The 23,533-nt window shown below is 47.2% G+C and overlaps 1 protein-coding gene across 9 annotated transcripts in view; it reads right to left on the minus strand.

Moving 5' to 3' along the window:
- The window catches only part of mast2 (microtubule associated serine/threonine kinase 2), a 111,570-nt gene that overhangs the window by 46,321 nt on the left and 41,716 nt on the right, over window positions 1–23,533 (minus strand). For 7 of the 9 annotated variants that reach the window (XM_062563663.1, XM_062563665.1, XM_062563667.1 and 4 more), the window contains one exon: window positions 1,142–1,173. In XM_062563663.1, coding sequence (XP_062419647.1) covers window positions 1,142–1,173 — 32 coding nt within the window. Of the gene's footprint in view, window positions 1–1,141; window positions 1,174–18,657; window positions 18,764–23,533 lie in introns of those variants that run through there. The other 2 variants (XM_037470014.2, XM_062563668.1) reach the window with 1 other exon arrangement.

Genomic DNA, 23,533 nt, shown 5'->3' on the forward strand with positions numbered 1-23,533 from the left:
ATATAAAGACGATTACAAAATCAGGCCTCATTATTCGCTGAAGAAAACATCAAGGATTCAAGGACTTTTGTCTCAGAAGGGTTTGGAAAGACGTGTGGATGCATTTGTGTTCAGTAGAGTGGACGTTTGGAACGGTGTGTTCACGGGTCTCTGTAAAAAGTCAATCACATGACAGCAGCAGCTCGAGGCCCCACCCGACTGAACCAGACATGGTAACCCTTTTGACCTTTTGTAACAAGTTGCTGAGATGTGATGCTATGTCACATGACCATAAACGATTAGTGAACGTTTTATGATTTACACCTTTCAGATGGCGGTGTTCTACGTTTTGGGGACGGACAGGCAGACAGACTATTGTTCTCCCTCAGCTAATGGAAACGGGAAAACGTTAAGATTCTTTTCAGGGGCCTTTTCTCTCGCTGTATTTCTGTCTTCCGGGTCCTTCAAGATGCGGGGGAACCTTGAGAGCTGAAGTGCACAGAGCTGTGCCGTGAAACTGCACAGAGCTGCTGTGGTTGTGCTGTTTGGGGGAACAGCGGAACTACAGCGTGACTTACGATGATGACAATATGAAGACAGGATTATAACTCAATAGTTCTAAGCCCATTTTTGTTTTCAAACACCAAGAACTTTTCGAGCAAGACTGTAAAATAGCTGCCTGGTGCAAGAGCCTGCGACACACACACACACACACAAGCCTGCACACCCACGCAAACAGACGGATATAAATAGGTTTGTATCTACACACAGTGAGATGCTCAGCTGTTCTGGCATACCCACACACACCTGGACTCAGTGCCTTTTAAAACTTTGTCCTCTAACCTTTACTGGAAGCTCTGTATAACTTGATAGCTATGACAAAATGAACACAAACAATTCCAGTGACATTTAAAGGCCTTGTAAGAGATTGAGGCCAATCTAGTACGTGTAGACAAACACATACTAGAATAGAACAGATGTTAACAGGTTCTCCTCTGCTGGTATTCAAAAGCTCACACCATGTAGCACACCAGGCAGAATGCATCCGTGTGTGTGTGGTTCATTGCATTTCACTTTCAAACGGACACCTGTGGAAAAACAAACAACGCAGACAGGGCGGGCCCCAACTGGACCGAAGACAGAGGGCATGATGGGTACTTACAAACTGCCTCTTCTGGGAAGGCTCAGCTCCTTCTGAAAGAGAGAAAGAAAGAGGTTTTAATTATTTTTGGTCCCACTATATTGGTGACGGACATTGATCCACATGGTGAACATCTGGACATCAAGCTGTAGAGCTTTGTTACAACGGGTCAGTACAGATGTTTGGCCACCAGGTGTCACTGTGACATAACTTTGGAAGCTTTAACAAGAGACATCACAAACATCCTAAAGAGGCCAAGAAACCTCAACGTCTTCGTAGTCTTCTCTCTGAAACACACCACAGATGAAGGCGATGTTGCGGTGCATGTGTGGAGAGGCAGGTTTCATTTAAACACCACAGCTGCAGCTTCTACAAGCGACCACACAAGGGCATTCATCACACAATGCTTAAGAAAGGCAGGCCGCTGAACACGATTTTATTCATACTGTCAATGCAATTATCCAGATGTTTTAAAGTGTTCGGGTTTTGATCTGAAAAGACACATAAAACAGATGTACACAACCTTCAACCTGACAGCACCTGGCAACAGCTGGAGATAACAGACCGAAGACGTCCTGGAGAGCACCACCTGGCTAACGGCACCAATAAGTGTGTGTAGGTGCTTTTGTGTGTGTGTGGCTGAGGCGGATGGATGAAGGAAACAGTGTTGAAGGTTCACAAAGTAGGTCAACAGCTGGTTTTACTTTGTAAAAATGCAGTAAAGATCAGCGCCAATCAGTATGACGAGTGCAGCAATACTTCCTTCACACATTCTACTTATCACCCAAAACCGACTCCGTTTTCACTTTGCGAGTCTGTGTGTGTTGTAGGGCCAAAGTAAAAAAATGTATTGATATCAAAATAGTTGCTGATTGACTCTTGCCTTATCGGCTAAGTTTAAACTGCACTGAAAGTGATCAAATTCATGTCTGTAGAAATGCTCCGTTCAAAAGGGATTTTACTGCTTCATCCGCAGCTTCTCGGCGTCACATGAAGAACAAATGGCTGAAGCGTCGGGCGGCGCCGGTTCCTAATCATTCTCGAGTCTAATCATTGTTCAAAGCATATTGTGCTCTCTGATTAATTAGTGGACCGTCCTGTGCACACTGACCACGTGCGGAGCGCTCAGCAGAGACGAGATGCACCTTTTGGCTCGGCTTCCAGACCTGTTGTTGTGTTTCTGCTTTACCTCTCCATCACAGCCTGTGTCTGTCACACACGCACTGTGCGTTCCTGCGGGGGACGGCTGTGTAATCCGTCTGCCTCCGTCTCTCTGTGCAGATGTGCTAATGGACGTGATGGAGTTCAGTTGGAGCACACTGAGTGGGTGAGTGGGTGGATGGCAGAGGCCTGTCTATGGTAACTGCATTCAAAAAGGTTTGCTAGTCTTGGAGTGGCCTTCCTGGAACAGTACGCCACCAATTAGCGTGTGTGTGTGTGTGTGTGTGTGTGACAGTCAGGTTGAACGCAGTGATTCTATTAGTCCCATGAACAGATGTTGTCCAGACCCAGAGGGACAGGAAATGCCTTGAGCTCCACAGGGGAGGAGGCAATCTTTTACAACCCCCCCCCCCCCGCTGTTCCATCTCTAGGCTTCATTTACACCCCAGGTCTTAATGCCTCGTTCTAGCGAAGCGGTTCACCTGTTTCCACTCTTAAAAACGCCACGTTCGATGACTCTCAAACCGACCGCGAGGCTAAACGTGTGAGCCGAAACCTTTTAGTGGGCAAACACATAATTGACTTCAATGTATTGACCGAACGGAACTGGTTCAAGTTCTCCTCTGCTGCTGCGCACGGAGGTCAGTTTGCCAGCTATTACAAGTGTAATAACACATTAAACCAGATTTTTTAGATAAAAAAAAAAAAACTATGATCTTTATGGATGGGCACCCTAAACTAAACGGGATGAGCACTGGGTGAGAATAAATTATTAATATATAAAAAATAATGAGATAAATGAAAAATAAAAATATAAAACTGAAAGTTACAAGCACAAAAATAAAAAATTACGTCATCAGACTCCCGTGTGTGTGTGTGTGTGTGTGTGTGTGTGTGTGTGTGTGTTACAGCTACTGAGTATCTGAGGCAGGATGATCATCTTAAAGCCGCCCCGCAAAAATAACCCAAGCGGGAAAATAAGCTAATGCCTGATATAAAAACACACATGCTGCACAAACACACACAGACACACACAAAGAGGCTTGTATTAAACAAACTAAACAGGCACAAAGAGAGCTGTGATGAAATTATCCCCAGCGACGGCGAGGAACGGAACACAAAGCCTGAGGCAATCTACCCAATGGAATACAGCCATCGATAATGTGCTTTATGGGGTGGGGGGCAGGAGTGCTGGGGGGGTAATGTGATTACAGAGAGAGGAGAGAGGGAGAGAGGAGCGGGGGAGCCGGTGTGGGGGGGGGGGGTGGGGGAGGATATGTAAAAGTACCATGAAATGCAAACAACATTTGACCGTAGTCGACATCAACGACGCGCGGCCCCAAGTCCACGCGGTATTGAATTAGTGGATGGCATCAGTGGATGGCATTAGTGGATGGCATTAGTGGATGGCATTAGTGGATGGCGGCGTGACAAACACAAGGTTATGTTGGGCCAATCGGGCTAATGGAGCCACCAGGCCGGGGGAAGAGGCGCCCATTGCATTGGTTCTGAAGAAGGAGGAGGCGACAGAAGGTAAAATTACAGTCACAAAAGGACACATTTTGGATTCTTTGGCCATGCAAAGAGGAAAAGACATGGACGGCATGCCGCTGCCGCCCAGCGGAGGGGCGCGACGCTCTCATTCACGGACTGTCTCGCTCAAGTGGGACACCGAACGGTCAAATGAAGCAGTTTGGCTTCATATTGGACCGGTCTTTCACCAGTCACCACATGCTGACCCGCCGGCTGGCCTGGAGGGGGGACGAGCTCTCACCGCGCTCAGGTGGCACGAGTAGAACATTCCTCTCAGTGAACCCGTTGCAGCGAGTCCGTGTTCATGGAACAAAGAAAATCGATGCACAGAATTGGGTCTCAACTCACTTGAATAATACAATTATAGTCTACTCTGCTTCTTGGCAGTGTGTGAGGAGTATTTAGTCACTTGCAGCTTTTGATGCTCACTTCTTTGAGTTGGAGGTAGGAAACAAAACAGTGATGTTAGTTCAGCTTGCCTGAGTGGCTTTGATGAAACGAAGGCTCCACAAATGGATGAAAGGCAAAGACCGGACCGTAAGAATTGAATATACTATGGTTTGAAAAGGACTAGGAAGGGCACTGAAGCAGCAGTAGTCATATTTTAACTTACATTTTCCTCTTTTTAAACACTGTTTTTGGGGGGTGATGAGTACACACACTTTACCAACAGACAGAAATACATTCAGAAGCATTTATCCAAGAAACGGGCCTTTGAGACAGCACCATGAGAATAGATCTTCTCTGAATGTGTGAATAACAGCGTGCGTGTGTCTAAGTGTCCGTGTGTATTCAAGCTCTAAGCTCAGTACACCTGTTTCTGTGACAGTGTGCGTGTATGTGTGTGTATTAAGGAGGTGTGTGTGTGTGTGGGGGGGGAGGGGCAGGCATAATAACATGTTTTAGTGGAGCTAAAACCATGCAATTAACAGGAGGATGCAGGGGAGCCGAGCACCACCGGAGACAATTAAAGCCGCAGCAGCAGCCGGCAGCTCTAATTCATTATCAACACTGTGAATATTGATGAGGAAACAGTGACAACAAAGAATCCACGGATGACAAATGTGGGTTGGAAAGGAAAAAGAATACACTGATACTGGTCTTTAGAATTGGAAAGTGATTCTGGCATCCTATTCTTTTTCACAGCGCTATTATAACAGAAACCCTATCGAAGGAAATCATTTCAAGGAAGCAGGAGCAGCAAATTAATTTGATTTGCTGGTGCGGGCGACATTAGCAATTGCAAAGCGCCTTCTCGACGGAGCTGACCTTCGAGGGAGCGGAGAGCCTGGGAAACCAAGATGAGGGAATCTGTCACATTAGCAGTGTGCGCCGCACACATTTTCATATAAGCTGCCGTGTCGTAATAATAACACTAATCCACAGCAGAGATGTCTGTGGCCAGTTGCGAGCCAGCAGTTGACGGCGAAACACGACTGGCAGGCTACTGCGGGTGTCTGGTGGCAGCATGATAAGCCCTGGAGAGGGTATTAGCAGTTAGCTGGCCGGACACTTGAGCTGGGCAGTTTGTCCCCACGTCACCACCACAGTGCTGCTTCAAGTCGATACGCGAGGTCATTCATTTACACCAAATACCATGTCGTTGCAGCTTCTCAAATGGAACGATCAAATCTCTAGTTCATTGCAAAACTGGGCATGGGAAATTGCTTTCACATTTAACAATGTCTTTTTGCCATATTTTAAAGACAAAATGATACTTCTATGAATAAAAAAATGGATCCACCGTATTGATTTTCCTTTAAAAAAAAAAAATACGTGGATGTCTATGGTATTGTGTTACAGGGTTGTGCGAGAGAAAGTGAATAAGATGCATGCGAAGATGAATACGACTATATTCAATTTGAATTAGCATTTAAACAAATATTGCACTCGCAGTACATATTTCCAAATAAAATTTGTTCAAATTGTCGGCGCAGACAGCAAACGCTTCGGACCAGTTTGGCCGTGGCGTGATGCTGCCACGCGATGGATCGTGTTTGAGTGGCTACAGACGTGCCGACCGGTCTGTTAACTTGTCGGCTGGTGAGGATGTCAAACCCAACAGCGTCAGAGCGTTGGAGGTCCGTGCCGGTGGGGCCACAGGGGGGAGGCGGCCTGTAAGAGCCACGTGAAGCTGCCGTAAGTGAACGAGCTAATGGTCTTGCCAGCGCCCCGAGGACAGGACCAGCGTCCTAATGAAGGCTCTGCTGCTGCTTCACGGTCGCCGGGAGACACTCTTCACCACAGAGAGAGGCCCGCTGGGACCAGTAAGGCTCCAAGAGCGGCGGGCCTGTCTTTCAGTGTGTGCGTGTGTGTGTTCTTTGCGGTGAAGGGGCACAGGGGTGAGTGTTTTTGTGGGCTGCAATAACACACTTTACCATGGGAGACCATTATGATTCACCTGGGCCACACACTGACACATTAACCCAACTAATCTCCATTACTGGCCAAGAAAAGTGTGGATGTGTGTGTATAATTGTGTGTGCGTGTTTACGTCATCGGGGGGGATGCCATCCATTTGGGTTGGCTTTTAATCTTCCAAATGAGCGGACATAACTCTTTGTACACTAATGCCACTAACAGCCAATTATTGTGTGTGTTCACTTAGAAAGTGTGTCTGTGTGTAGGAAGAATGCAGTCATTACACAATTGCTACATTGTGTCTTTTTCAATCATTAACATGAGTGACTGAAGTGAAAGTGGGATTCTGAGCAGAGATAAGTGCAGCTGGGACCCGTCCTCCCCCCCCTCTCACACACACACACACACACACACACACACACACACTTCAATGCAAGAGATAAAATAATGACATGAAGGAAAAGTCTATTTAATTCCTTATTTGTATATATAGTGCAGAAATCCTTAAATACCAATCTTGGATGTGAGCTTAATTATTCCCTGATTGTCATCATATTAACATGCGCTTTTTAGGTTTTACCATTATCAATTAACAATACAACTGATTAATGGTTACACACTGAGATTATGAATCATGAATAATTCAAACTATTTACAGAAATTTCCCAGTGGTCATCAAAAAGTGTCTTTCACCTCCTATGTGCCTCCCTCGATCTATTGTTTCTCTTCACAGCTGCACTCTTCACTCATCAGATCGCTCCACGCACACTTCCTGTGACACCGCGGGACCTCGGCATGTGCAGCTGTGGGGTCCACCGGACGGACCCACTCAATGATACAATTATCCAGGCAGCGTGTTGGGGCTCGTCCCCTCCACACAGACAACCTGCTAATTACTTCCAGCTAAATGACGACCATCTCACACACACACACACACACACACACACAGCTGAAAGGAGCTAATCTGGCCTCATCAGCTCGTCTGTCATGAGCTCCAGTAGCCCGACACTTCCTCCAGCGACGCGCTCAAGCCGCTATCAGCGCCGGCAGAGACAACAAGATAATCCTAATTGGAATTTACACATTCAAATGAAATCTGCAACGCCTCACTGCTAGGCTTTTATCGGCAGATAATACAGAGGGAGTGGCAGGGTGGCGAGACGGATGTGTGTGTGTTTGCCTTCCAACGATCATTAAAACAAAGAGCTACCTGAAGCAGCAGTGTGTGTCTGGCATCCGCAGGGTACCTCCATCGATCCAACATCTCGGATGAGTTTTCTGTAGCCCTGGAAAGCTCCACTCTCTGACTCCGAGCTCGCTACACTTGTAAAAGTCACCGTCCAATTACGAAGCGAGGAACCGATCAATTCTACTTTTGCTGCTGTACCAAGGACGTTGGTGCAATTTGTGATACGGTATTTTCAAAACAAACGGGTACAATCTGGGGACGGTTTGGCATCGAGTGGCCAGGTTGAGGATCTATCATGGGGCTTCTGATGCTCCACGGCCAAACTGATAAAATCACTTATCACTTATTCATTAGCCGAGACGCTCATATGAAGGATGAGTCAAATAAGAAGTTATTGTAATGGTCGACTGTTACCGCTAAGATCCTGCAAGTGTCCTTTCATTGGACCTGGAATACTCCCTGCTGCATGATGTGTATTATGGCCATTTTATTTAATAAATTAATTCATGAAAATGCAGGGCGCAGAGTATGAAGCGCACAAATGATGAAGATCCTATAAAAGTACATTCTGACCTTCTGGGCCTTATGGAGCCATTAGAAAGCGCTACGCACTATAAGGCCCTAATAGGAGGCCCCTGGAGGTCTGTGCCCTGCGGGGCCGCTGCTTAATTTCCTCGGTTAATAATCCGGCCCTAATTTGCTGCCAGAGTTTTCCAACATAATGAGCGCCTTATGATCACTTCTAAAGCAGCTGGTAGGTAAAATGTTACTCCAGCGTATCCTCTGAGACCTTACTGGACAGAAACGTTGCCACTGTGAACTACGGGTGTAATATGCCAAATTCAAATGAGGAGGCATGCAGGCTCGGTAACGCACTGAAACCCCCGACTCGCTCCAGCGGCATGATGGGAATTGTTCCTGAGTGACAGAGGTGGGATTTCAAACCCCCACCCCCCAGGGCAAAGACGGACTGATGATCTGATGCACTTCAGCAACCCAACAAACACGCTTCACAGACACGTGGGAGGGGCAGAGGTGACGCTGCGTCGCGTGACCCAGATTCGGGCTGGAGCGCACTCTGAGCCCGCCGCCATCCACCTCCGTCTGCTTCTGCGGATCACACCGGTTCCAATGCATGTCACAGAGCAATCTATATGTATGGGAAGACATGAACTCATTTTCCATTCCTTTCTGTGTGTGTGTCTCTCTCTTGATCCCTGTGGTCTGCCCTCCCTCGCTTTCATTATCAGGACACCAGATGAGTTTGCGCCGCCTGTCAAGCCTCCTCCATTCAGCCCAAAACCGCTTCACTTTGCACCTTTCTGCTGCAACCCACACCCTGTCTGTCTGTCTGTCTGTCTATCCACGAGTCCACTACCCCACTCCTCCCCCGGCGCTGGATCTAGCAAAGACAATACCGGGTGCAACACTCCTCCTGACAGAAATCACACCTGTATCAAATCCAGAGTGACACCAGGCAGTCAATGCTGCACGAGATGAGACCAACGCTACGATGCGCCTTCTTTGATGGCTCCTGCTGAGTATCACACAGTTACAATGGAACAACAACAACAACAACAAGTGAAAGGCACGCGGGATGCTCTTTCCTCAGATCATGTGGAACGTGTCCGATGTAGCCTGGCCTGCTGCTTCTGAGATTCAAACCCCTCCATTGGAAACACCTTGGGCTTCTTGAGCAAACTACATCGCTGCCGAGCCCAAACATATTCCAACATGTGTCAAACAGCAAAGCTAAGAGGGAGACAAAGACTAGATAGAACGCAGCATGATGAAACCCCGAGGCAACAGGGTGGAGTGGGGTGAAAATAAATAAATAAGAGGGAAGAGATGAAAACTTTCTGTAATGGGATTAATCGCGCTGCGGGAAAATGAGAGTGAACGCGATTCATAATTCGAGGCGAGATGAGTGCGAAAAAAAATAGTTTGATAGACAGTTGAGAGGAGGGAGGTGGTTCCCTGGAGAGAAAGTGTGGGGGGGGGGGGGGGGGGGCGGCAAACATCCCCCCACACTGGAGAGCGGCCGGCCACCAAGGACCTTGACAATTATCATCATCGTTTACAAAGCGATTTCTTTTTGCTCATCTAAAACCAGGGCAGTTCTCTCACGTCTGGGACTAAAAATCCAATTAAACGCGTCCCCTGGCCGCTCCGGAGTGGTTGTAATGGCGGGTGTTTGATTCCAGGCTTTGCTCCTCCAGGTGATCCGTGCAGGAAAAGCCACTAGGGTTGTTTCAGCAGGTGGCAGCGATCAGGGGGATTTCCTTGTAGAAATGCAGCACGTCTGTGGTGACCTTTGAGGTGAACCGGACGCTGTTCACCATGGGCAGCCCGAGACGGTTTTAGTAGGAACGTCAATAAATACAGTTTGTTGTTGCGTGTGAGCGCGCCCCCCCCCCCCCCCACCCCCGGCTGATGTTCTGCACTGCTTACCCAATATCCTTTTGTATTTATGGAAGCAAAATTGATGAACCGTTGAACCTATTTTCTGAATGTAATAAAAGAACAAATATCAAAAGCAATAAAACAGCACTTTGCGGAGGAGAGTCTGCAGTGGCGGCAACCAGATTGTTAGCAAATGGAAAAGTTAGAAACACCAGAGAAACTGGCGTAAAAAGCAGGCAGCAAATAGCCTCATTTTCTTGCTCTATGTGAAAGAAATATGTGCTCTCAAACAAATAGACTGCGCTGTGCTGTGTTTGTTGTTGCAGAGTATAAAGGGTAAAGAAAGAAATTGCCTAGAGGAAGTACAATTGAGGTGTGTGTGTCTGTGTGTGTGTGTATATACGTTAGGACGGGGTGACGTCTAGACATTCAATTTCACACTCTTTGAAGTTTGCTGCCCGCTGGCCAAATGCAGCCGTGTGGATGAGCTCAACATGAGGAGACAACACGAGGGGAGGAGGGCCGTTACACTTCCCCTTGCCTCGTCCTCATCTTTTATCATTTCAAGAGCAGAAGAGTTCATTTCCCCTGTGATGCAATGAAGCTGTGAGGCCACATCAACGTTTGGGTATTTAAACCGAATAATTAGAAAGGTTTTTTTTTAATGTTTATATCCAATCATCAGAGGACATTATCACCTTTCAACCATTTTTGCCTCACAGACCAGTTTCATGTTAGAAAATATTCCCCGACATACACGGTGCAGAAGCGCCTGTCTCTGTCCACCAGCTGGCTGTAGTGCTGATACGGTTACAGGTCACGCTCTTCCTCTCTCGCTGATCACAGGATGAGCTCACATCATTCTCTCAGCCGCCATCGCCGTGGCTCAAGGCTCGTTTCGAATTGGCGTATCCACTTTACTTACAGAGAGAGAGAGAGTGTATGCAGTTTCAAGAAAGAAAGAATAAGAAAGGGCTGAAGAAAGAGAGGTTTAGATAAAGTGGGAGGAGCCGGAGCACAAGAGCCGGTAGATGAACAACTGAACTGCTGTTCCTCCTCGTTCCCTCAATCCATCCATCTCTCTTTCTCTGTAGAAGAAACAAGCAGAGCCAACAGCCAAAGTCCAGCTAAACCCTCTAAGCTGTGTTTAACCTGCTCTCGGGGCTCAACATATTTTATTCCGCACCTAAACAAGCCTGGACCCCCCCCCCCCGGGGGGGGAACTCTATTGAAAGCACATGTAGTTCAGGGTCAGCTCTAAAACGTTCTGCTAAAGTCTGGGAATAACTCATGAGGTCAGTGGGGAAAGGACAAGACGTGGGTTCTGCTTTGTTCAGCACATGGTGCGATGTGGTCCGTGTGAATACTTAATGCATCCTCACATGACAAGGAGGACGTGTCTGATTACGTTACAGATGAGAAACTTCCACATCTGAAGTCCCCCCCCCCCTCCCCCCGGTGTCCTTCCAGCAGCATAATCTTTCATACGAATTGGCCACAAACAGCGGCTGCTCTCGCAGCCCTTCGGGACCAATCAAAGGTACATCTGCTTTGCTGACGCAATGCACCATGGGTATTTAATTACCGGATTTGGGGTGCATTCCAGGAGAGACGTTGCATAAACAACTGTGGGAAGAGAAAAGTGAAATGAAAAGAGGTTGAAATGGCAGCATCGCTGCAGCATTATTTGTTCCCCCGAGCTGTACAACCTTTTAGATAGATTTGTTTTGGCTTGACTGTTGAATAATAAAAAAGTTTTTACTACGCATCAGCACCGTCGCACATATGAAATGATGCCTTAGTAAAAACATTTTATGTAAAATAAATCATAGTAAAGAATGAAAGGTCTTTAACTTTGGGAACCATTGTTCTTGTAACAATCGGATGCGTCATATGGTTTTTGTGGTTCACCTGAGAAGATGACGTAGTAATCACATACTATGTTTACATTCATAAATAAGTTATTATGATTTGTACATTCCGGACTAGAGTTACCGGACAGAAGGAGGCACGGTTGACCCAAAAAAAACAACAAAAAAAACAAGCTCACCTTATGAATCAAACCCAGAGTGTCTGAAAAAGTAGGGCAGTGACAGCTGTGTTGAAGCTCTCTATGTCTGCAGTGGCACTGAAACATGTTCAAACAGCCACGGGAATAACGTGCAGCTTGTTGAGCGGAACCCTCCGACTCACGGATGAGAAAATGAATCAATACGGCTCAGGCAGAGAGAGGCGAACAAAGCGCGGCGCCGTCTCCCCCTTTTCTATCCTCTCCTCTCCGTTCTCCCCTCAGCCGGGAGGTCGCTCTCCCTCACACTCAGGCTCACACTCCCCCCGTCCTCCCATCCGTCTCGCTCTTAAACTTTGACACCGGGATGGCAGGCGAGGTGGGGGGGGGGCTCGGCTTTCATCATGTCGAGAGGAGATGAAGGAGACGCAGGAGCAAAGGGGCGGGGGGGGGGGGTATGGAACCAAAAGGGTGGCTCGGCTGTGACAAACGTGCCACTATGTGTACACACTGTGTGTATTCAGGTTTCTGTACTTGAGCTCAGGGCCTCCGGTGAGCAAACCCACCGTGGTACTAAGACAAAGGGGGCACCCAACGCTATTCCTCTAATTCACAATCAGCACTTTTTCCAACATCTGCAATGGGGAAAAAAAACAAACAGAAGAGGCCCATCATGTCTTACACAAGTCAGCTCTACTTGAATATGGGGAGATAATAAATCACTGCTGTGAGATGCCAGCGGACAGCATTAACTACTCTTTGTCCTCTCCGGGCCACGTCTGCTTTGTGGACAGGAAGCCGGCAGATATCCAGTGCATTTTTCTTGGATATTGGATGAAGCTCCGTGCGTCGGAGCGTCAGGTCTTTCTGGGCTGAGGTGATTTCTCAGAGCGGCAGACCGGGTCACGAGTTATTTCACCTCTTGACGGCAGCAGAGTATCGATCGAGCCGCGAGGAGAGGAAGAAACAACAAACCGGGGGGGAACAAGAGCGTTCGGTAGGTTTCGGAGAAACTTCACGTGAACTCCTGTAACCTAAACGTATTATTCTCGGCCCGTTTCAAGAGCCTGATATTCAGCAGGAAATGTCCTCAAGCTATTGTATAACCTAATTAACTCTTCGTTGCTGCTTTCCTTTTTTTTTCTTTTTTTTCTCCACTCTCATTAATACACTCCTTGACTTGACTTGCTGTTATGCAACACAACGCCATCCTTTCGATTCCACTCTATACCAGAGGCACTTATTACATTTTGGACTCCAGTCAAATGTTTTACTTTTGTTTTTTCGGAATGTACAAAGAGCGGCCAAGAGCAGTGAATACCTTACGAAACTACAATATTTGGCCCTATGGTGTATAAATAGTTCTCATTAACCCGAACATGGGCAGCCACAACGCTGCAGGTTAAATGTGAGGAGGAGCCCCTTAATGTCCAGAGTCTTACCTCTCCGAGCTCTGAGGACATCTCGTTGCTCTCCTTGATGATGTTCAACCTCAAGCCGTACCAGCTGACAGAGCGTCTGCAGGCCAGAGACCTCCGGTCCCCGCCTGCTTCTCCATTCGCCTTGAGCAGCCGCAGACACGCCATCACACACACACACACACACCGCGATGGGACTGAATGCGGCCCGAATACCGGCAAAACCGGAACATTTATCAACTCCTAATCCATAAAGCGGGTTTGCTTGTTTGCTCTTAATTGGCTGGATTTTGCCATCCGTTAGCCTCGACCAGTTAAGTTAAATCTCCCTTTCCACACACTCGGCCATCATGAATTCTTCGACCTGCTTTTGCTTTGACACCGGTTCTCTGCCAAAAGACCAGATTACGCAGAGCTGCTGAACCGTAAGCCCTGTAAAGAGACGGGGCGTTCAGGGGTTAAAACCATGGAAGGAAAAGTGAAACTTGTCCAAGCTCGGGGGCCTTACGGTGATCAATATTTCACAAGGCTTACAGCGAGGAAGGAGGAGGTGGAGCTGAATCCCTCCATCACCCTCCACAGGGCACCATTAGAACTTACAGCCAATATAGTGCATGATTAAAAGAGGGGACGACAGTCAACGAGATCGATAAAAGGAGACGGCGAAAACGAAGAGAGAAAATGAGCCAAAGGAAGAAAAGCTGAGTGGAGAGAAATAAAAAAAACAAGCGACGGTTGGAGATATTAAACACCAGTGTCTGTGTCTCTGGTTTGTCGCTGCGTGATTTATACGCGTCATTAAAATCCCATACTGTAGATGGACTGTCAAATAGTTCTTAAGGGCTATAAAGCGGCATGAAAGACACCGGGACCCTACAGAGCTCGTTATGTCCAACCTGCAGAGACATATACAGCTTGTTTCTGTACTGAGTAACAATGTTAGGTGACCAATCCAAGCAGTGCAAAGCTGTGAGACGCTGCTGGCTAAAGAGAATATGGACACAAGTTTAAAGTTCAAAGTCTGGATATAAAAAGGAGAACGGAAAACGCAAAGGGAAGTCCACTGAGGCTCCCAAGATGCATTTTAGATCTGGCAGTCTGGTTAATGCGTCTGACCGGCTTCTTTTCCATCAACTGAATACCATGCACCACACCACACCCCTTTTTTGTCAAAGACACCATCCGGTTCAGGCAAAAGGCAAAGTTAATTTCAATTCGTGGATCGGTTTAAAAAAAAAAAAATCCCGAGAGAAGCATTTACAGATAAATACAGCTTTCATTTCACTACTCCATTCTTTACTCTGAACCACTGCACGTTTGCCATATTTGCTGGATGCCATCATTGCTAGCTGCTAGCAGTTGCTATGGTTTCTCAGCGTTGAATCCTTAAAGTGTGTGTGTGTGTGTGTGTGGTCGTCAGAATGTGAGCCTCTGTCAATGTTTTGCACACAGAAGCTTGCTCCCTGTGTTCTGCATCGCTAGTTGATTAACAAGCAGTAAAGACAGAAGACTCCCACTCACTCTATAATTCACTCTGGATGTACAAAAGCTTTATTTGGAGCAATAATTGTCGGATATGAATTATTCATGAACTACTTCTATTCATCCAGGTTTGGAGATGTCTATCTCCACTTTGACACAATGCAGGTGAGGCAAAAAGAGAAAACTCTTTTTTCTTTCTCTCTGGATAATTTGACACACTGTCAACATTATTCTATTCATTTTTTTTGTATTATTGGAGCCCCTTGTGCAGAAGAAAGAGTCCCCAAGGACCAAGAAGACGTGGAAACCTGCTTGCATTTCATTTTCCGTGAAACTTGAGAGCAGACAGGCAGCGCTCAGGAGTACGCCGGGGAAGAATCGTCCCTGAATCCGCGTGACAGCGATTTCGGGGATGGAAGCAGACGGTGCCACATGCGTGATGGTGCTCAGACGGGCTGATGTCAGCACAGGGCCTCCATAAAGATTTGGGACAGACAGGCTTTTGTTTCTGGGAAAAAGAAAAACTGCCCGCTGCTGTTGGAGCCGTGAATGGCAGCACTAATCCTGCCTCTCACACTCGGAGCACACGGGGCGGGGGGGGGGACACGCATCGCCCGCCGCCCCCACCGCTAAAGGCTGCTTCACTTCACGCGTTCTGGTACGAGGGAACGCATCGCAGCCATCTGGTTGGAGTGCGGGAGCGAAGGGTTACCGTCTTGCTCAAGGACACATTGGCTGCAGAAAGCAACAAGGGGGCCAGGACACAGGCCCTCCAGCTGTGGGACTACGTCTTAGGCCGAGAAACTGCCAAACAGATGTGTGAGAAACAATAGTATAAGCAGGGGCCGTGAAGGTCAAATGATAATCATTCAAAATGAGGAACGGTGTAGAAATCAGCACTTTGTCTTGTTGTTGGGATTAAGATAATCTGGCAATCCTCAAGGTAATACGATTCCATACAAAACCGGAAGAATAATTGTATGAATAAACTTCCCCACACAACCAGTAGGGGCATTGTGTTCACACTATACAGGCACCGCTGGTACAGACGTACAAGACGTTTCCTTCATGAACAAAGCAGTTTGATTATTTTGCCCTTTTTGTTTCTCGCCTGTGTTTCTACAAGAAAAGCCTGAAGGCATTTGTTTGTCCCCCTCCTTCTGTCACATTTCCCCATTTAATTCCCACAGCGTAAACAAAGAGCCGCAGATAGAAAGCAGTCCTTCCCCCTTGACTCGAGGAGGGTGACCCGGGGGCTAAATTTGGTCGCTATCGGTTTGACCTTTCACCCTAACCCCGTTTGGCCTACATGGTCTCTCACGGTAGAGGTCAGGTGGTGGAGCTCTCCGTTCGGTCTCTAAACACTGCGCTGCCCTACATGCACCATATCACCCTCAGTCCATTACAGCAGCCCGATAAGAGCTCTGATGGACCACTGACCTCTGACCTCAGGCTATTTGCTATCTGACTGGGATGCTAACTAGAGGCAGAGTGACCCAACGGACACGCAATGACAACAAACCCCTCCTCAGTCAACAGGTCAACATGGGCCGCCATGACCGGTTAAAGGGCGAGTCTGATTGGTCCAAAGCAGCATGTCTCACCTGGCTTTGCAACAAATTCAAATTGTCACCATCAACTTACCTATTCATCACTTACTGCTACTTACTGATCAATTAAATACATCAAGTTAATAATAACCTACCTATGTCTCCAGAAAAACCATAGGTAATATATTTTTATGTTATGACCAATAATTTACCAATTTACCATATTTGTTTTAGTTTCACAAATCTAATGATGTCTTGTTTTATCTTGGTTGTGTGTGGATGTATTTAATGTATTCAGGTTATGTTCATGTTGCATTAAATTACATTACATGTCATTTAGCTGACGCTTTTATCCAAAGCGACGTACAATAAGTGCATTGTTGCAGACAGAGAGGCTTCAAAAGAAGGAGAGGATTGAACCTATTTGAAATATTACTTAATTGATTCTCATGTAAATGTGTTATCTATCGCTCAGCTAATGGATTCATCGTGTGTGTCTCCAACCACTGGCTAAAATGCCTTCATGTATATTTATGAGCTCCAAGGGATCTTAATGACCTTTCCTCTAGTGCCATCCCCGTGCTCACAAACACTTTAATGCATAGTAATTCATCTTGCTAACTAATCGTCTGATCTCCATGACAGCTGCACCTGACATGTATGGACTCCAGAAGATATTTGGTTGACATCTTGACCCCAGGGTCAGGGTTCACCCCATCCTTGTAAGCCTAAAATATAACAATTCAAAAGGCCATGGTATTTCATCGACACATTGAAGCCACAGACATTTGAACCTGTCCACCATAAACTACAGAGCACTTTTTGAGAGAATGCATTTGCAAAATATAGAGATTCTAAATATACGAGGAAGCCAAAGTGCAACAAAAGGTTCATCCTAATTAATGGAGGACTAAAAGAGATGTCTTTACGAACACACTCAGTCCCGTTGACTCTTGCAAAGTCAGTAGTAGGACTGCCCTAATTGATTTTATTCCAATTTGGATATACATCATATTTCATCATATATGAACTGACGTTATAAACAAAATTGTAATGAATTAAATTAAAGTTATTTCTTATTTATAAAATTGTCCAAGTCAAGAGTCCTCGGCCCAGTTCCACAAGCACACCGTATACTTCCTAAATCCTTAAAATCCCAAAAAGTCCAAACAGTATTTGTGTGAAATAAGGTATTAGGTATAAACTATATCACACTGTGAAAACCCCATGTGGAAATTGAAGCCAGAGATAGAACAGGGGCCGGGAAGTCCTAAAAATCTCAGCAAATCCAGGTCATGGTTACGGGCCCGGTGTCCTCATTTGAGGCCTAAATTATCACAAAGCTTTTTCAACCCCTGGATGTGGAAGAGTGGTTGGCAGTGGTTCTCAGCGGTCTCAGAGTGTTCGGGGGGGGCTGATGAGAAAGAGGTTATCTGAGGCTGAGTGCTAAAAACCGACAAACCCACTAAACTCTCCCCACCCTGTCTTAGCAGGTGAGGGTGAGGGTTGAAGTGGCTGCAGGGGGGGCTGGTCTTTGCTGACTCAACCATACTGGAGCCCCTCCATCTGTGAACTGCGATGACAACATCTGACACGGTGCAACGTTAATATATTACAAATATTACCTTTCATACCACTTTAAGGCTTTTGCTGGTTGGTGCATCGAATCCATTTCTGTTGACTGGTTTAGATCCGTTTGATGTGGTCTTTGATGGAGCCACTGATTTACACAAATCTGACCAACATATAAAGGCTTGAAATGTGCTTTTAGGTACTGCTCCATAAAAAAATACCATTACAAATGTCTTTGCTAATCTGTGTGTTTGAGAAATAAGTGTTTTTATGAAGCTCAAGTATAAAACAAGTCATGAAATGGTTAAAAACGCCACTCAGAAGTTAAAGCCCAAGAGGACTTTATATCGGTTGTTTTGTCCTACCAGCTGTCCACAAGCCAAATGTATTCAGATAAGCAAAGAATGCAGAATACTACTTATTAAATGACTAATAGGATTATCATGCATATTTTAAATATGTTTGAAGAGCTCAAGCCGAGACGAGGGGAAGAATGCTCTTCAAGCATCTCAATCCAACGAGGAACCATTTTTAGTTCATCTAAAATGTTTTAAAACAATATGCTTTGTATCTTAATTTTTGATGACTGTGTCTTCTACGTGTGTGTGTGTGTGTGTGTGTGTGTGTGTGTGAGAGCTGCTGTGCTTTCTATCCTATCAGTGGCCAGAGATATTATAGAGAACCAGTGTGCGTTTTAACAATAAAGCTGTTGCGTAAAACCTCAGCGTGTGTATGACTCCTGTTGAGCATTCATGCGGCGGACATTCTCTAACCCCTGAGTCAACCTCAAAGTCTGACCTTTGACCTCTGAGAACTAGAGAGAAGTCCTGACCTAAACTCTTGAACAAACTGTTTCTTACCTGGAGTCCCCTGCGTCTCAAAATACTCGAGTCGTCCATGATGCAGTGAGCTCGGGTATTTCTTCCTTTTTGGTTGTCTTCTACAAGGCTACAAAGTTGAGGCACTTTCCAGGAGGTCTGTGCACAAGGAGGAAAGCTACACAAGAACCCCCTCCTCTTCTTTGTCCATCAACGGTCACCACAATGTCAACAAAAAAGCGTATCGAGTAGCCTGGATCCGAGATACAGTCGGATCATTTTCCAGATCTGTAAAAGCTCTACAAGCTGGGTTTTCTCCTCGGTTTAAAAGACCTCCACTGGCTCTTCGAAGAACATGGCTGTGCAGTGGTGTCAAAACGAGTGAGAGTTTCTAATTAAAGTTGATCAAAAATGTCCAACACAAGGATTCACGGGATAATCCATTTGGCTTAGAACACAGAGTTGACGGTGAAGAAACCAGAAGATACCACAGAGAAGGATTAACGGCTGTGGGTCAGAGAGCCCCTTTAGCTCCCCTGTTTGTCCCAGCTGGTGCTGGAGCAAGATGCCTTGTGGCTGAGGGTCGTCCTCTCCCTCGTCTCCGGAGCACGTGTCCTCCCTGAGCTCGGCCTCTGGTCCGCCGCTCTTCCATTCATCCGTTTGGGCAGTGGACACGCCCCTCCGCCTCGCTCTCATGCAGCACTAGAGAGAGGGAGAGAGGGAGAGGGAGAGGGAGAGAGAGAGAACACACCAGCGCTCGGCTCTCCTCTTTCTTCAGCTGTTTTCCAACCTTCTGTTCTCTTGTCCTCTTCCGTCCGCCTCCCACCCTTTAAGGCACTAGCCCAGAGGAGACTCCATTATTCATGGGCGACCCGAGATAGAAATTAATGATGACAGTGGGGCCTCGGGGGAAGGGGGGGGGGGGGGGGGGGGGTGTGGATGGTTGGATGGAAAGAAAGAGGCAAAATCATAAACGGGGAAGGCACCAGCTTGAGCCCTCCAGCTTAGCCGAGCTGTCCCGTACGAGAATGCAGAAACTCAAGAGCCGCTTTCCACCCGGGGGCGGGCTGTCAGTCAGGAGTGTGTGGGTTGAGGAGGGGGGTCCACAGAGCTTAGGGACAAAAAGGCCTGCGGTTACGTCTTTCTGTATGGGACAAGTAGAAAAAGGAGTCCAATAATAATTACACGCTTCGGGCTGCTGGGCTCGTCTGTCGTTAGTTAGTGAAAGCGGACAGAAAACAAGAGGTTGTTTGTTTGCTAGCACCGCTCCACTTGGCGACGAGGCACCTTGCATCCATCTCCATGCCAACCGGCCGGGCAAGATTCCATCTGGTTAAAGCCGGCGGGAGCTCAGGGACTACCACACGCGCTCACACACACACACACAAACGGCAGTCTCCACATCACGCACGCTGGTCATCTCTTCATCTCCGATGGCTGGTGCTGGAGGAGGAAGACGAGCCGCCGTCCACGAGAAAGTGCAGATGTGCCCCCCCCGCAGCAGATCCCTTCCTTCCTCTTCTCCTGCTCCGTACATCCGTCCGTGGCTTCTGTTGTTGCTTTCCTCGGCTCTCTCCGATGTGCCAGTGTGCTCACGTGCTCAGACTCCTCCTACCCCCCCCCCCCCCACCACCACTCACTCTCCCTCTCCTTAGCTCTCTCGCTCTCTGCAGAGGCGTGAGCAGAAGACACAGACTACGCTCTCAATGAATGAATGAAGGGGCTTTGAGCGCTCCGCCTCCATCCCCGCCCCCCCTCCATCCATCACCGCCTCGCTCGCTCCGATCAAAACAAGAGGGTGTGCGCACGCCACACGGACGCAGCAATCTGCGCCTCGTGTTTTGTATCGTGTTGAATTAATCAGGAGCGCACCAATCGGCGGCTTCAGCCAATCACTTATTCAACAGGGGGAGTTCAAACGCGGACGGGGCTCTTCTCTTATTCATCATTTGGCGTGTCGTGACGACACGGTCAATCAGTCAGCACTCCTCTTATCTGGCTTACTGATTTTACAAGCTGGCTGCAGAGATCTGTACAGGGGAGCAGCGGTGTGGTGAAGGCTCACTGTCCCTGTTCCAGTTCATCCAGACGGCGGCGGATGGGTTTGAGGTGTTTGAGTTGGCCTCGTGCACATGCGACACGAACTAGGGCGTCCGACTTGGAAGCCCAGCGGTGTCCACGATGTCGTACGCCACCACAACAGGATTCTTTGTTAAAAAACAGGGCCAGATCGAACGTAAAGCTTAGAGCTTGGACAGCGCCGGGCCAAATCACCGCACCATAGCAAGAATCCGTTTCACCATTTTAGGACAACTTGTATTAATATAGTATGAGAAAATCTCATACTTGAATGTCATCCCATCCGATTGAGGACCGGATGACACTATTTTTAACTGGTTTCCTCTGCAATTAACAGACGGAGGAGACAGAAGGGAAAAAAAAATAAGACCGACACATTGAGGCAGAGACTTCAGGGTGGAGAGCAAAAAGAAGGCAGAGTGGCTGGTGTCCTCCTACGCGCCACAGAGAGCCATGCAGCGATGACTCATCAGGAGGAGAGAGCTTTGTTGATGAGGAGCGACGGGTGGGTTGAACAGTGGAAGCTGATGCATCGCTAAAGGGGACCTCTATGAAGAGCCCATGCCGCTCTGCCACGACGCCTCTATCCATTTGAATTTCTCAATGTACAACAGATGCGGATCTATAAGGGAGCGGGATACTAAATGGAACCAAGTGGACCAATCGCCACATTTCGCTCAGCGTCTGGTCAGATGAGTGAGAGAGCAACACCAAGCGCCTATTTTTAGGCTCCGATGAGAAGAAAAGTTTAACTGCAGGACCACCTGTCACGTGACAAGGAATGACAAATCATGCTGAATTTTCTCCTTAAATATCCATGAAGAAATGGAGCAGTACAGCAACGACAGGCACCTTCACCGGTCTGCGGCGGTACAACATGAACTCAACGTACTTTGCGTCTATGCATGGGTCAGTATCTGCCCCCCCCCCCCCCTCCTCCTTTGTGAGCAGAAACCAGACCCAAAGTGGTGTTGGTGAAACAGCGTGAGGCCCATCCCCTCTCTGGCGGCCCCCCAGCTCCTTGTTCATGGGAGCAAAGGCCAAAGGGGGCCACGGAGAGGAATGTTCACACAGCCACAATGAGTCCGACACCGGCTCACTGAGGGAGTGTGTCGACCGACTCGTCCTGCGCACACAGAGGCCCGGCTGAGTGGCTGCTTTTGTTGGTGCCGAAATACCTCTCGCAAACTCCATTTGAAGTGTGGGAACATCAGGAGTATTCACACGTATTCACGATCTAAGTGTTAAATGATTCCTGTTACATGAACTACCCTCGCACTCCGCCATAGACGTACGTCTACTAAATGAATCTACAAAACAAATCTATGCGTTTATTTTGTAATTAAAAAGGCTCAGTAATCTAAAACGGCGGGTGGTTAGGTTCAGGCAATGTAAACATCTGGTACAGGTAAGAAAAAAAAAACAGGTGGTTGTATGTTGAGCCTCAGAGAGATACTGTAAAACATAAGACACCCAGAAACAAAAGAGCAGATAAAATGGGGGGGGGGGGGAGCAGTGATGTGAAAGTGATAGAGATAAGAAAGGCGGTTTTCTTCTCCGCTTCGCACACAACTATTTAAACCAAAAGCCTGTTGGTGCTGCTGTATTGGAGGTTAATTGAAGCGGTGGCCCAGGCTCCACCTGTCAATGGTGAAGAATTGCCCATAGCAGCATTTTCTCTCTTACGTCTCTAAATCTTTTCCGTGTCTCCCAAAAAAAAAAAAAAAGTTGTATTTGTTTGACCCCCCCGCCCCCCTCGTCAGACCCAGAGAAGCACTCAGACAGCGTCAGGTCTGTTTTTAGCTGACAGCGTCGGGTCCAAACAAGGGAGCCAGTTACCTGACCTTCTGCAAGTCTTTACACGAGATAGTGGAGGATGGAAACTAACATAAATGTACACATATGTTACATCTCTAACTCCAAAGTCCGGACCATTTTAAATCAAAAGCGTAATCTAAATAGAACCGAGACCGGCTTCAAGTTCCAAAACATAGCAAACAATAAATTGTGAAACTGCAAAACATTTATGCTAAGAAAGAGACACATAAGAAAATCTGACTGGACCAAATGTTTTAATCAATTAAAGAAGCATTTCTTTAGCTTCAGATTTAATCTGCAAATAGAAATTCCTTATAAAAGGCCACGCTAAATAGAAGTAGACGAACATGCACCACCTCAAACCCAAAGACATCCCACGCTGCATTGTGGCTCTTGCTGGAAGTTCTCAGAGTCAAACTGCTTTTAAGTGAAGCACAGAGTCAGTCATTGCAGTGTTTATTGACACTGGACACATCAGCATGATATCGCCCTGCATTCCACAGCTACGGCCAGTGCTACACGACGATATGGAAACAAGCGACCTCTGACCTGTAGAGAGGCTGAAGATGGGATCTAATATCCCTCTGAGCCTCGGCTGGAGGAGCGCTGCTGGGGATTTTTTTCCGATTCCTGGGGCAAACTGCGTATTGATCATGTAATTTATGTGTGCTGTAGAGTATTTATACTCCGAGTGTTTACCGAAACTGTGCTGCTCCTTTGCAACGCTAATAGCTATACATTGTGCAGCAGCAACAGTGATAGAAACCATCGACAAGGAGCCAACGGCACTGATTCACATCTACCAACAGGTCACACAACCCTTGTCCTACAGATGAACGGACAGCCGCCCTGCTGGTACCGGACCAGTTGTGTTCAGACACATTGACCCGGGGCAAAAAATACAGGTAGTCAAGGTTTATTGTGCCAGTGCTCGGGGTTACAGCAACATAACGTCTGACGAGTGCAGAGATGGACAAGCAAGGAAACAGGTGCTTGAGGGAGACTAGAAGGAGGCAATTAA

This window comes from Pungitius pungitius, chromosome 7, assembly GCF_949316345.1.
Source record: "Pungitius pungitius chromosome 7, fPunPun2.1, whole genome shotgun sequence".
Taxonomy (NCBI): domain Eukaryota; kingdom Metazoa; phylum Chordata; class Actinopteri; order Perciformes; family Gasterosteidae; genus Pungitius; species Pungitius pungitius.